Source organism: Nanorana parkeri, unplaced genomic scaffold, assembly GCF_000935625.1.
Source record: "Nanorana parkeri isolate BGI_ZX_2015 unplaced genomic scaffold, ASM93562v1 scaffold19, whole genome shotgun sequence".
In the NCBI taxonomy this organism is placed as follows: Eukaryota; Metazoa; Chordata; class Amphibia; order Anura; family Dicroglossidae; genus Nanorana; species Nanorana parkeri.
In genome coordinates, this window is record NW_017306287.1 from 3,055,462 (window position 1) to 3,071,150 (window position 15,689).

Consider the following 15,689-nt stretch of genomic DNA (forward strand, 5'->3'; position numbering starts at 1 on the left):
CCCCCCCCCCCCCCCCCGTCTGGTCTGGAATGCACTGGAACTGCGGGCAGGTTCACACCATTTTTTGGTCCAGATCTGGTCTGGAAAATGGTGTGAACGTGCCCTAAATAAGCATCAAACTGATGAATTGATCAAACATACACAATCTTATATATAAATAAGTAAATAAACCCATTCACATGTGTAAATAAATATAAATTACCCTAAAAACACTATGTGAAGTCCATAAATCAAAAATATGTGCAGTCCATAAATTCAAGGTGCTCTCTCTAAAAACAGTTTGTGTCGAACTCCAAGCGGTGCTCTTCCTCAAATCGTACTCCCCTTCTTATAGCACACTCACCAGAATTGGTGTGATCATGTCAACTTATACATACGTCAAAACACGCCTCAATTGTTCACCCCTCCTCTCCATCCGTGGTTCCTCTCGTTAAGCAATGATCATCAGGGAACTGTTCCTCCTCCAATATCAGTGCGGTCACCATCCCATTGAGAGTCACATTAAACACAGAAACAGAAGAAGCTCATAGGGTATAATAGCTTTATTAAAATGAAAACTAAAAACAAATGCCCGTAGATATGCGTGTTCTGCATCCAGCACAGATTTGGATCCCACACTCCAACAGGGAAACAGGCAAAAAACACTAACAGGTTCCTGATTAATAACTACTCATCCAGCGGCAGTGGTGTCATCAGACCCACTCAATGCGTTTCGTAAGTTCACTTTATCAAGAGTGTTTCTTCTTAGGGCCTCTATATAATACAGCTTTGCAGAGCTTTGACACCCTTTAGTAAGTCTTTACCTTGGGCTATCCTTACTTGTTTCAGGAGCAATGTCAGAAGATGAAAGACTTTCTGGCTAATGGCGCATCAGATGAGGAGAACCTGGAGGCCAAAATCGAAAAGCGCAAGAAGGAGCTGGAGAGGAATCGCTCCAGACTGCAGACTCTACAGAGTGTCAGGTGAATGAAGTTTCCTTAAAATGGGATTCTTTTTTAAAGAAGAACCATCTGCTTCTGATTGTACCATCTGCTTCTGACTCACGTATGTATTTATATGACTCCTACAAAGGGGAAACGGAAATTTTTTTTTTTTGTCTGATCTGCATCCTTATCCACAGTCAGTGCCTTGGGAAATATTGAAGCCAGGGCTTACCATAACAGCAAGGCAGCTAGCATTTTAAAGCCTGTGACACAGAGCGAAGCTTTGCGTGCAGTGTGTGAGCTGAGTGCAGTCAGAAGATTGACTGCACCTTCAGCCAATTGGCTTGTGCGTAACAACCAGCCTGATGGGTTTATACGCGCGAGCCAATTGGCTGAAGATGACATTTATCATCTCTGCACGCTCAGCTACGCGAGCTCTCGCAAGCTGACGTGCCGAGGAGAAAATTACATGACACACTGCTCGCGAAGGCAGCGCGCCACCGCTCCGCGCTGCTTCGCGTGCAGTGTGTCACAGCCTTTATAAGGAGATCTCCAGTTGCAGCCCTCTTCTCCCTCATTAAATTTTTTCACAGTTTGAATGTGGTAAAAATGTTTGCGCGATTATATTTTGTTTAGTGTGTCCCCACTGGGAAATGATCCCTTAGAACAGGGGTGGGGAACCTCCGGCCTTCCAGCTTTGGTAAAACTACAAATCCCATGATGCATCTGTCTCTGGGAGTCATTCTTGTGGCTGTGAGAATCTTGCAATGCCTCATGGGATTTGTAGTTTCACCACAGCTGGAGGGCTGGAGGTTCCCCACCCCTGCCTTAGAGCTTGTCCTAGTGACCTCACAGGAAGTGAGTAAATATCTTCCCCAGTGGAGACAGCTAGCGATTAAAGCCCAAAAGACTTCCTAAGCCTTCTCATTCTATCCGAACAAAAAGAAACTTGAAAAATTTTGTAAATAATGTAGATTCATAAAGAAAAAAAAATTAAAGTACATATAGGTGCACAGCAAAATACAGTGAAGGAAATGTATCAAAACTGGGGCAGACAAAAACAGGCATGTCAACCAATCAGCTTCTCTCTTTCATTTTCTTATCTTAACTGAACAAACTGAAGAGAGAAGCTGATTGGTTGCAAAGCACATTGCTCCAGTTTTTGTCTGCTCCAGTTTTGATAACTTCCCCTCAGTATGTATAACCATAGACATGAAAGATCTGCCCTCACAGGCCCTGCTTTCTGACACGAGCATATAAATGGCCTTGTGCATGAAAACCTCCGTCTATAAAAATATCTTTATTGGCCTTTGCAAGTGGATTCCTTCTATCATTCTTCTTTTACATTTTGGGAATAAAAACAGACAACTGATTGACTGCTGTAGACAACACCTCCATGTTCAATATTTTTTTTGATCTGTGAGGCCCATTGTGTCCTGGAGCCTATAGGCAGCATTGGAGCAAAGTCATGCAGCTCTCAGCTCTTTGATCTCCAAGCTTCTGGATTTCATGCTGTTTCTCTATACACAGGCCGGCCTTTATGGATGAGTATGAGAAGCTGGAGGAAGAACTGCAGAAGCAGTATGAGATTTACGTGGATAAGTATCGCAACCTCTGCTTTCTGGAACAGCAGCTGGAGGACCATCATCGGGTGGAACAAGAGCGATTTGAGGTGAGGACCATAAGGGCCTGTCTACACATTGAGATTTAACATCCTATTTGTTCCTCTGTGACTTCATCAATGTGCAATTAAAAAATTAAACTGTGATCTCTCTGCGGCGGTCCAACACTCCCTTCACTGAGTCACAACCTTAACACAAGGATAAGTATCTTTATTTTCAGCCATGTGACTGTCGCTCTCAAATCTCATTGGACACGGCTAGAAATAACTTACTTATAAGTATCTTTAAAGGAGAATTATGAGGTGAGTGATTTTTCACTCAGCCTCATAATCTGAGCCGACCTGTGACAATGAAACTGTCACAGGTCGGCTCAGTAGATCGGGAAGTGAGTGAACACATAGCGTCACTCGCCCACTTCTCGATCTATCCCTGCAGAGAGCCGTGACTGTCACTCATGGCTGCCTGCATACCTGCAGGGATTCCCCCCTCCCCTGGCGGAACGGGGGAGGGGGTGGGTACAGCTTGCTCTGCCTCTAGATAGGCAGAGCCAGCTGTCGGTCACGCAGCTGGGTGGATCCAGACAGAATTGTCGGGATCCGTTCCGGCTGTGGCGTCTCAGTATACCGTGAGCAGTAGCTCGCAGTATACTGAGCTTTGGGTGGCGGGAGGACGCTAGTTTGTGTCCTCCCGTTACCCTCAGGCGAACTATGGGGAAAAGCCCTAACCCCTTAGTTCTCCTTTAAGCTGCCCACACACCTTGCGAACATCTGATGAATCTTTTCACTCGATGATCGAATCGTCGTACGATTTTCGTACGGCAGCCCCATCCTGCCCCGATTTATCGCAAGCTTGAATCGGCGTTAGTTAAAACAAAGCACCTGGGCGAATTGCGGTAATCGACCGCACGTATTTTCGTTTCAGCAGTGTAAATCGTACGCATTTTCACGTACGGAAACACCACCAACCTTTGCGAAAATCGTACGATGACGCAATGTTTTCTAACCTACTGGATAATAAAAAGTCGATCGATTGTACAGTATTTGCGGTTGTACACTGCCCATCAACCTTACGAATATGGGACGAAAACGCGATCGCATACGAAAATCGGGCGATAATCGTAAGGTGTATGGGCACCTTTAGCTTGATGTTTTCGCTTTGTGGATTGAGCCTACAGAAGGTCATTTGCCCTTCTCTGCAGTCTACTAGCCGGGGTTGGGGGTCAAGGTTGTCTTAGTGATGCCGTGACTACTTTATAAATAAAAGAGAACAGAAATACTTTGCCGACATATTCTTCTGATGCACCCAGGGTCGGTTTATGTAATAGGAAGGTTTACTTGGGCTTTAAAAGTATTTGTTTGTACAATATCAATGTTTTAGGCCTACTGGCCCTTTTAATAGTTACACCATCTCAGAAGAAGACAGTCGTTCACAAATTGTTATCCTAAACCTTAATAGAAGCCTGTGATGTGTTAATTTCCTAGCACCCATCTCTTGATCTGTCATATACTCCGAGGTCTGGATGCTTAATTCCACACCGCGCATTTCACTACCCCGGGCTTCTCACTTGTCAGCACTGAACATGCTTCTTACAGGCACCCGCTATGAAGATGTCACTGTTGATGGCTTCAGTCACACTGATAGGCAAACAAAAAAATATTTTCCTCCCTCCAATGAACTCACGAAGCATTTCATCATTTCATGAATTCATGATAGATTTTGATGCCACCAGAGTAAATATTTGACATGTAAATAAGTACTTGTGCTGTGTATGCCAAGTGGATGTTTAATGCAGCTTTTAGGAGGCTTGTAATGAGATGACGGGTTGGTATATGCCTTGCCCAGTCTCCCTTTTTTAGGAGCAGGGAGGTGCACATCGCAATAATAGGATCGACACCTTCTGTTTTCATGCGTGTTCTCATTTTTTGAACCCTGAGGGCAGGTTTACACGATTTTCTGGACCAGATCTGGAATGCAGTGCATTGCGTTATGCCACGTTTTTACCGTGTTCTGGTGTGTTACGTCTCTGGGATTTGTAGTCCAGAGCATTACATCTGGAGGGTTTTTTTTTTTTTACCTTAAAATGGTCTTACAGGTGCGTTCCAGTACATTTGTATGCGGTTTTGATGCGCTCCAGGGCATTTCAGACCAGACAGTATTTTTCTGGTTTGGACTGCGCTGGTGTGAACAGGTGCCAGAAATAGCATAGGGATGCAACTTGGGTCTGGAAACAATCTGGTCTGGTCTGGAGATGACCCGGACATGGTGTGAATGGGCCATTAAAGAGTTTGAATGTGAATGGAAATGATAGTTATTGATTGTGGTGCCTTATAGCTCTTACCATGATGCAAAGTTTACAGATTGTGCACCTCCTCAGGCACACTGCAGAGTCCTAATAGGGGTGAACTTTTCTTTAATTAATCCCAGTTGAACTTTAGTTTACATCAGCTAAATACATTCCATGTGCATCATAAGAAAAGGTGTTCAATGTCTTACAGTTGTTTTTTTCTTTTTGAAGAAGATGCAGCCTGAGTAGAAAAGCCTATTTCCTGCCAGCAGCTGCAGTGTAACCTGTGCAAAGCAGTGGTCTCTCTGCAGAAGTCTGACATGCCCTCAAATGAGCCAGACCTTCAATCAACAAAGGTCCTGCTACCAACTGATTGGAGAGCTCTAGCTCTCACTCAGCATGAGGCATGCTGGACCTCTGCAAAGAGACCTCTACTTCCACACAGAGAGCAAGGGGTATTCTCTGCAGTATGCTGGCAGGGGACAGGCTTTTCTGCTCAGGCTGACGCTGACAAACAATAAGACTTTTCACATTTGTTTTCTTTTAATGCATTTGAAATATATTTCAATTTAAACCAAAAGCTCAATTAGGATGCACATTTTGCCTTTAGAACTGGCTCACTCTGTTTGGTTGACCATATACAGTCTACCTTTGCAAGAAATGTGACAATACATAATCCTTTCAAACATATGCATATGCTTTAAAGTCAGTTATTGATGCACATCTTTGTGGGTTTTTATATGCACATTTGTTTTCTTTTATTCTGAAGCAAAGTGTGGGAGAAACTTTCATTTTCCATTATGCAGATTTCTTAAACATTGAAAAAACTGCATTTCTTTTTATATCTGTAAAGAAAAATAAAACCAAGGCAACTGTACTTGCTGTATTTTTCTTAAAGACTTTTCACTGGTCATCCAACCAGCTTTTTCAATTAAAAATTCAGAAAGCTGGTCGGATGACCAGTGAAACTTCTTTAAGAATAAATACAGCAGTTGCCTTGATTTATTTTTTACAGATATACCATTACCTGGATGAATGAGGACCTTCTAAAACATGTCTTTTTATAGCTTTACCGTTCATTTCAATTGCCCTACTTAAAACCCAACACAGTATTCAACCCTACCCCACACCAGATGCCTGTAGATAGGGCACACCATGATAGGCAATGAATACTATCTATGGAACTGATTATATGTCTGCCTTGCATTGCAGTAACTCTTTGCTAATGCCGTGGCCATGCATTTTGTAAATGGGCAAAGGGTACACAGAGGTGCAGGTACAACCCCAGTGCTTGTGTCAATCATAACTGCAGGACAGGTGTCGGCCGCCAAGGGGTATAGTTTGTGTGCATCACCCATCGCCCATGTACAGTGTAGGTGCAGTGCTGGAAGACTTTAACTTAATCTGTAGAGCTTCAGCAGAGCTCAGCTTCATAGGGTGGTAAAAGGGGGATTGAACACCCCCTGGGCACTACTGTACGCCAACCTATAATCTAGTCTGTCTTTGTATACAGGTACACTTACAGTTGCATGTCATCACGGATGTAGTATTGCCTACCTCCAGCAGTCTTCTCTTACCAACCCTCTAGTTTAATTTGTCTTCCCCAGCTCACATGGGAGCACATTCTATTTTTATACATAGCACCAGACATGAGGCTGTGGACATTTTTACCTAATCTGATCATTGAAGATTTCCTTTGTGAATCATATCTGCCATCTTTTTCAAGGCAATATGTTCGGATCCAGGATGTGATTATATTTCCTGAATTCTGCAGAACAAACGGAGATACTTCTATAATGAGATCTCTGGGAGAAGAGGAGAAGCTGTTCAATCACTAAGCAGATACAATATATAGCTATAGAGCATCCTTAGGCCTTGGCATGTGCACACAAGCTGAAGCTTCCTGTTACTATATATCACAATGGCCAGTGATGCCCAGCTCATTAGAAATATGGAGATAGGTGGATGGGATACTCCGGTCATGTGAACTGTGGATACTAACTTGTCCGTAGCCCCTTAGGAGCCATATAAAGCCCATTGCACCCTTAAAGAGACTCTCTTTTCATTAATTTAATAGAGAGTGTCGTGATGACAACTAGCACTAAAATGAATTTGCACTGACGTGGAATTTTCGTGCTCGGTTGCTGATGACATCTATGTTTATATCTGTATTCTGAGCGGCGCCTTCCGCTCAGAAAAGAGTTCGGTCAGGAGTGCAGCAAGGTATATGAACATTGTTCTTAAAGAGACTCAGTCGCTAGGCAGATTATTTCAACGAAAAACGTACTATAAGAGTATATGTGCATTAAATGTATTATATGCATGTTATTCACCTATAAAAGCCTCCCTTATGTCAACATGTAAAAGGTTTGGGACTGCAGCTGGGCGCCACCATCTTGAATGTGATTTCAGCAGCCCCAGTAGATACAGAGCTGTCACTCAAATGGCACTCTGTAGCCGGGGTAGCCAAACTTTAACCCTCCAGCTGTTGTGTAGCTACAAGTCCCATGAGGCATTGGAAAACTCTAACAGCCACAAGCATGACTCCCTGAGGCAGAGGCATGTTTGGATTTGTAGTTTCATCACCGTTGGAGGACCAAAATGTAGCTACCCTTGCTCTATAGTATCCCCCTACACTCCTTCCCCAGTAAGGGGAGGGGCAGAAGAGCTAGGCCAGCACAGACAGTAATTAGACACTCCTATAAGAGGAGAGGTGAGGCAGAAGGGAGGACTGGGGATGACTGTGGTTGTGCAAGGAAACTGACTCTTCCTGGAGTGGTCAAATTCAAAGGTCCATTCCAATTAACTAGAAAATTGTGAATGCAATGATAAAATGCTGCAAGCAGTGGCGTAACTACCACCATAGCAACCCACGCGGTCGCTATGGGGCCCGGTCAGGACTCAGGCCAGAGCCCAGCAGCAGAGGTGGAGGAAGCCTGGGCCCGGCAGTGAAGGAGGCTGTGGGGCCCTATGATTTCTAGTTACGCCCCTGGCTGCAAGTAAGCATTTAAAGTACTTTTCTATGCTTTTACCTGCAATTTTAAAGGAGAATTATTGGGAGAGTGAAATTCACTCATCCCCGTAATTAGAGCTGACACGTGACAATGAAGCCATCACACCTCGGCTCTATTGATTAAGAACTGAATGATCACATACAGCCGATCACTCAGTTCCCAACCTTCTCCCTGCAGAGCGGTGACTGTCAGCCATGTCTCCCCACAGGGATTCCCCCCTCTCTTCTCCGTTCCTCCAGCACTATCTGGAGGGATGGATGGGGGGGAAAGCGGGCACTGCTGGCAATCAGGTAGCGGGATGGATCCCAATATTGTCGGGATCTTTCCCGGCCGCGTCACTGCGTTGTCCGCATATAGCGGACAATAGCTGTCACGGGAGAACATTAGGGATGCACCGATGCCGTTTTTTCTGTGTACGAGTACCGATATTTTTTATACCGGCATCCGTGGGCCTGGATTATCAGGAAGTTGGGTGGCAGGTCATGACCCGCCGCCCAGCTTCCTGATTGCCTGGGGAGCTGGTGTTCTATTGAAAGAACAGCGGCTTCACTGCCCTCAGCAGCCTGGCGGGACGTCTAAACTTTTAGGGAAATAGCTTTTCCCTTCTGACAATCTTTCCTAGATAGCATTTGTGATTCACTGGCTACTTGCTTCCTGCAATTGCTAACAAATTGAGCAATTCACAGTTTTATTGTTAGCAGTCCTACAACACGTAGTATATATTGGCATCACATCTTTATAATATGGGTGGTTTCAGGTATAATTACATAATTACATTGTTGCGATGATACTGAAACCCCAGATTCCGGGTAGCTGCTATATATACGTGGCCAGCTCTAATAATGTGTTTCAAGAATCCTTTCACATATGGATAATGAGAATGCGGAGTGCTGTTATATTGTTAGTGCGATTGATCAGGGGAATAGAGTGAATCAGTCTATTGGCAGAGCTCCCTAATGAATTTCAAGAGCCTGCCGTGAATTTCCACTTTATGATTCATCCGAGTAGCTCAGCACAGACCCAATGCAATAACAAGTAATAATACATTGTAGGGAATTTGCTAAAACTGGAGCAGACAGAATCTTGAGCAGCATTGTATAGTAACCAATCAGCTTCTCTCTTGAGTTTGTTCAGTCAAGCTTTGAAAATGAAAGAGAGAAGCTGATTGGTTTCCATGCTCCAGTTTTTGTCTGCTCCAGTTTTAGTAAATTCCGCTCAATGTTTTCAGTGGGCCCAGTTCTGGTGCTGGGTGAAAATAGGACCTACTGCATTTAAACGGTGCGCAGCGTATTACAATGTGGCACAGCATGCTGCAACACACATTAAGGGAATACAAATTAATGTAAAAGAAAAATGTAAAAGGAACAACAAGGCATTAATAAACCCTTTGCAAACACTCGGTCACTTTGGCCTGAATGGGCAAGGTGACAGTGTCTCTTTAAAGTTAATAGCAGAATGGAAGTGGATTTGCTCGGAGGAATCAGGGGCTTAGAAGGAAGGCTGATATATAACAGAGGAGTGTGGGAGGAATGTCCTCAAGTGGACCACGTAGGCTTTAGACTCTGAGCCGAGTCAGGGCAGCTGTTGCTAGGGAAGAATGTAGCTCTAAAAAAGGACATTTTTAATAAATGATATTGGAAAATGCTGAAAACAAATGTATTAATGACTGAAGACTAAAGATATGTCCAAACTAATGTGTCTTATGGTAACATGTTTAGTGGTGATGCAACAAATTGGCATCCCCTCCATTACTTTTAACGCACCTTAAAGGAGAACTATGGGGTTAAGGCTTTTCCCCATAGTTCTCCTTAGGGTAACGGGAGGACACAAACTAGCGTCCTCCCGTCACCCTAAGCTCAGTATACCGCGAGCTACAGCTCGCGGTATACTGAGACACCACAGTACACCGCAAGCTACTGCTCGCGGTATACTGAGACGCCGCAGCGGAAGCGGATCTCAACAATTATGTCTGGATCCGCCCAGCTGCGTGAGTGACAGCTGGCTCTGCCTATCTAGAGGCAGAGCCAGCTGTACCCGCCCCCCTCCCCCGTCCGATCCGCCAGTCAGCGCTGGCGGATCGGAGGGGGGAATCCAGCCCCTCCCTGTCACGGCAGAGAGCTGTGACAGGATCGAGAGGTGAGCGAACGCCGGTATGTGTTCGCTCACTTCTCGATCTACTGAGCAGACCTGTGACAGTCTCATTGTCACAGGTTGGCTAGAACTATGAGGTGAGTGAAAAGCACTCACCTCATAGTTCTCCTTTAAATTAAATGTGCTCAGTAGTTCCTATTGTTTTACTAATGGGCCCTATGCATTCTGATGAAGTTATCAAACTTTTGAAATAGAGTTACAATAGAATAGACTTTTTTTTTTTGTCTTGTTTGGGACTCACACTACTGTTTATAGTTTCCGATATTTTTTTTCGGTACTCGCCTATACCGATACTGGAAGTCCCATTAAGAAAGCCAGACGACGTGTAATGACTCGCCACCTGGCTTCCTGATTATCCGGGAAGTCGGGCGGCGTGTAAAGACTTGTCACCCAACTTCCCGAGGAGCCGGCTTTCTGGCCAATCAGGGAACTGTCTCCATGCTTCCTCGTCATCAGGTGACATCACCAAGTGACGAGGGAGCATGGTGCCGGCTTCCCGTGTAATGGCGCGCTGCCCGGCTTCCTAAAACCAGAAGTTTGGGTATTGGGCTAGCCATCATAGCCCAAATACTCGCTATCGATACCGATACTAGTATCAGTATCGGTGCATCCCTAGTTTATAGCAAAACCCAAATTGTAGTATTACCTTGTGATTTATCAGAACAGGGGCATCCAGTGGAGCAGATAAATAAATCTGTTGTATCATATGATGAGTTGAAGAGGAACTTTACCCACCATTTAAAGTCTTCCTAAACAGTCACATTTTAAGGCTTAAGGCACAACGACTGTCAAGGTTGCCAATGTGCTTATTTCAGCTCTCATCCAAACATTCAAGTCCTCAAATGTCCCCTGATCCTAATGGAATAAAGTTTTATATATAATATTTTAATTGATGTGTTGCTTCAATTCCTACATCTACTGTGCTCAGATGCCTGGTGCCATAGCCGATCATATGTGCAGCATAATGACAACTGCAATCCAAATAGAGGCTACGATGGCGCCCTGACCCTAATGGAATAAAGTGTATCTATAATATTTTAATTGATGTGGTGCTTCATGTCCTACATCTACTGTGCTCAAATGGCTGGTGATCACATGGCAAATGGCAACTGCAATCCAAATAGAGGCTTAGATGGCACCTTCCTTGGCTGTGAGGGATAGGAGGTTGCAGTTCTGATTTAACAGTTACCCCCAGAGTTTACAGAAGTGTCACATGTAAGTGCTGCAATTTTCCAATTATACATTGTAACTTCACCTTTGGGTGGAGTACACACATATCAATGCAAATAATAAATGCAGCACCAGGAGATTGGTGATTTACTGACATCAGTAAAAGCAGAAGCCAGCTATGCAGTTCCTTAGCTTTGTTGGGTCTCCATGGGTCAGCTCAATGGACAGATGCGTCAGCCTGAGAATTAAACTAGCCTTCACACAGCTAACCCTACCTGGTTGGAGGTCAGACTGTGAATTATAAGCCTGGAGGAAACTAGATCACAGTGCTGTGTCCTCATTTAATAGCTAGGCCTTACTATAGGCTATACTCAGCTCAGGCTTATAATAAGTATAGTATAAGGTCTGCCTGGGTTGAGCAGTAGAAAATCATAATGGCTATTATATTAAGACTTGCATATATGATGTCATGATAACTTAAACCCCCAGTTTCCCAATACTTCTTCACAGAGGTTTTCACAACTTCCCCCTCAGAACATGACATTATTCATTGACTCCAAAGGAGATATGTAGCAAGGGGCCTGTATATAGTGTCCCCTTAAAGCCACAGAACACAGGTGTGGATGACAGTGAGGGGAATTTATCAAAACTGGAGCAGTTGCCCCAACCAACCAATCAGCTTCTCTCTTCAGTTTGCTCAGTTAAAATTTGAAAATGAAAGACAGATGCTGATTGGCTGGAGCTGGAGTGCTAAGGTTGCCTACCCGTGCCTTAGCAGCTGGTGTTTAGACACCATATACACGTCCTGGCCCCCAAAAAAGTCACACCACCAAGTTAGACCATCTTTAGCTTTGATTACGGCACACATTCACTGTGACATTGTTTCAATAAGCTTATGCAATGTCACAACATTTTTTTCCGTCCAGAGTTGCATTAGTTTTTCAGCAAGATCTTGTAGTGATGATGGGAGAGTAAGACCACTGTGTAAAGTCTTCTCCAGCACCTCCCGAAGATTCTCAATGGCATGAAGGTCTGGACTCTGTGGTGGCCAATCCATGTGTGACAATGATGCATCATGCTCCCTGAGCCTGATTAATCCCGGAATTATCATTTTGGAATATGCCCGTGACATCAGGGAAAAACCTGGCCATTCAGTATATTCAGGTAGGCAGCTGACGTCATTTTTGAAGACATACCGTGGCTGAACCAAAATCTATTATCCAATGGAAGGCTCTGACCTATTTGCTTAGCTAAATCCAGTTGGTGACGTTTTTTTTGGCCAGGCAGTGTATATTTCTGGTGATAAGGTAATTTTAACCAATGGTGTGGCTGGTGTTTTACAAAAATGTGTGAATGGAAAACAAGCAGTGCTAAAGGAGAATCCTAAAGCCAGGATTCCCTGACCCTCAAAAGCGGATGAACCAATGAGAATGCTTTGCAGCCAGTGATTGATCGTTTTTTGTTTTTTTTTCCAATGTGGACAACACTTATTTCCTGAAGATAACACTTTGTTGATTTTGTACTCTTCTACAGCTGGTGAAATTCCCCTATCCTCACAGACAGACCTGTCCCATAGATCCTAATGAAGATTGCAGAAGCTTGTAACTGCATTTCATAGTACATATACATCATTCTCATCTTATTGATTTTGTATTTAAGGAAGATATAGGTCCCTTCTCTCGGGATACTCCCTTTTCTCCAGGTCCATGCTGATTGCTGCCTTAACAGGCTCCTAAAATGTCCGTCCTGCTTCTGTCACTGAAATGATAGCGATTAGCGCCTCATATATCTCACCATCCACTTCAAAAGTGCTGCAGCGCCTCTGACAGATGCACTACTAATAGAAGTGATTATGTCAGCCTAGATCAATGATTGTGTGTCCGTGTATTCATCTGTGCCTGGAAATAGCTGCTGAGGGCTGGCTTTGTTGATGGAAACAACTCCCGAATGCCAGTGCATTTTTCTTGTAAAATAAATACAATAAATTACAGTTTTTGCAATGAAGGAAAACATATCTTGATACATGCTACTTGGATTGACGGAATAGATTAAAGGCCACAAGATGTTGACACAGTTGCCAAATAAAGGTACAAATTGATCAATTTTTAAGTGATGATAAGAAAACCATACATTTAATTTTTATAGGCCAAGTAATTAAGTGCCACTACAGGAAAAACATTTGTTTTGGATGGAGTAAGGAAGGGTTAAAACTCTCTGACCAACCTTTTTTGCTATTTCTGTCCTTGTTGGGCAAATATGCGCTCATTTCCCTTTACAAACATACACGCAGTGATTGGGAAAGGTGTCCGCATTGGGAGATTTCCCCTCTGTTCCTGTTCAGGTAACAGCTATCAAATTTTGAAAATCTCTTCACTCTCTATGCCAGTAATTAGGGATGCACTGATACTAGTATCGGTGTCGGTGCCGATACAGAGTATTTGGGCGAGCACTCGCCCAAATGTACCGATAACTTTCTCAATACTGGAACTTCCGGTCAGAGGGAGATTTCCTCTGACCGGAAATGCAGCGAGGGAACATAGAGCCGGGAAGCTGGCTCCATACTCTTTTGCCGGCTTGATGCTGATTGGCCGGGAAGCCGGCTTCCCAGCCAATCAGTGTTGAGCCGGGCAAACAAATCTGATAATATGGCGACACGACCCCCACCCTGCAGACAAATCATTCCCCTCACATAGATCCTTAGCAGCAGTCATTACCGTACCTTTCCCTCGGCCAGCTGGGCAGACACCGCCCTCCAAGCTCTCCGGGATCTGCCCACGTCTCTTGTGTGTACAGCGCCCACGTGATCGGCCCTCAGCCTGCTACTGCTGGTCAAACAGAATGGAGTCGGCTTCCCAGGCAATCAAGAAGCCGGGCGGTGGGTAATGACACGCCGCTTGGCTTCCTGATAGCCCGGGAAGCCGGCTCTATGCTACCAGAAGTACTGGTATCGCGACTCCCCGTATCGGCGAGTACCGAAATATAAATATCGGTACTCGTACTCGATACCGAAAAACCGGTATCGGTGCATCCCTACCAGTAATAACTGTCTAAGGCACAGGAAGTTAGGGGAAATTTCCCCATCAGGGATACAGGCATCAGTGAACACGTGGTAGACATTCTAAACATTACCCTTTAAAGGACAAGCTCTAAAGTGTATGTAAAGCCTAACAATGCACGTCTCTTATTTGCTCCCCCCTTTGGTTTGTTAAATTTAACAGAACTGAGTGCATTTCTGGAACATCAACAGGTATTTCCTATACTTGTCATTATAGGGATATAACCTGGGCAAATGTGCATGTATTGCAGGGATGTCATTGATTTGTTGCATATGCACAATTTAATTTATTCCCCCCACTTCCCAGACCTATCTTCCTCTTCTCCCAAACTATCCTTAGCCAAAACCTTCCACTATGATGCTGACCTCCTCCGACACTGGGGACCCGCTTTGTTGTGTATGCTATATTGTCCCGTTAACTGGGGCTTACACATTCTGTTGCAGCAACATTTCATTCTGTTGCAGCAACATTGCTTTAGAATACTACTGCACAAGCATGGGCAGCGCTGTACTGGATGTTGCAAGCTGCAGTGTAAACCACGTGGGAGCCCCTTTGGAGGAGGTATGTTAGATAGTTAAGCCTAACCTTGTCCTTTAAATACCTTATGCGTATGCTGTAGTGTAATGTGTAGTGTGTATAGGAATCTTATACAAGCTGCAAATACTAAGATATGTCCATGTTTCCACTATCTAGGACGCTCTCAAGGTCTGCTCCATTCTGACTTGTTTCACCACAAAGCAGCTAAATCGCGGAGGACCTCTATAATTGTTTGCGCTGGAATGTGTTGTAGTCTAGGCAGACCTTGAGAGGGACTGAGCGTTATCTTGTTGGAGTTAATAATATTGCTTTTATTGAAGTTATGGCACTGCAATGCAGGTTTGAGGGATTTGCACACTAAATACATCAGGACGTGGACGAGCTCCATGAGCAAGCACCTGATTTCTCCCTGGCACTGGGCATGTGGAAGGAGTGGTGTTCTCTCTCTCACATGGTGGTGGTGGGGCAGATGACAATGCCATTGATTCTCTAGATGTGACCTCACATGTCACATGAACCTCCACAAGCCTAAGGAGATGCCAGGGTGACATGGGGAATGTGCTCTTCCTGTAAGACAATGACATTACCACACTGCAGCTGCGGGAATGCTCTCCACTACACCACCAGTGGGGTTAGTAACACAGCAGTTTCTAAAAGTGGAACACCATTACTTCAATATTTATGAATTTGTGACTTTTATCCCAGCAGACCTACGTATTCCTGTTTTCTCATTCTGCTGTAAAAAGCCTGTGCATTCACACCTGAAGTGCGTAAAATGCCACGCTCTGGGAAATGCCAAAATAATACCACACAGTAGATTGTAAATTATACCCGTCCTCAGTACGCGGCAAAGGCAGCATACATTGCAATGCATCTTTTCATGGCTCCAGTGTTCAGAAGGATGTCGTCTTTATGTTCATTAGGCACTAATA

The 15,689-nt window shown here is 44.3% G+C and overlaps 1 protein-coding gene across 1 annotated transcript in view; it reads left to right on the forward strand.

Annotated features, from left to right (window-relative positions):
* The window catches only part of CLUAP1 (clusterin associated protein 1), a 90,461-nt gene that overhangs the window by 58,188 nt on the left and 16,584 nt on the right, over positions 1 to 15,689 (forward strand). Inside the window, exons 7-8 of the mRNA XM_018562014.1 lie at positions 829 to 962; positions 2,454 to 2,595. Of these exons, the coding sequence (XP_018417516.1) occupies positions 829 to 962; positions 2,454 to 2,595 (276 nt within the window). The remainder of the gene's footprint in view (positions 1 to 828; positions 963 to 2,453; positions 2,596 to 15,689) is intronic.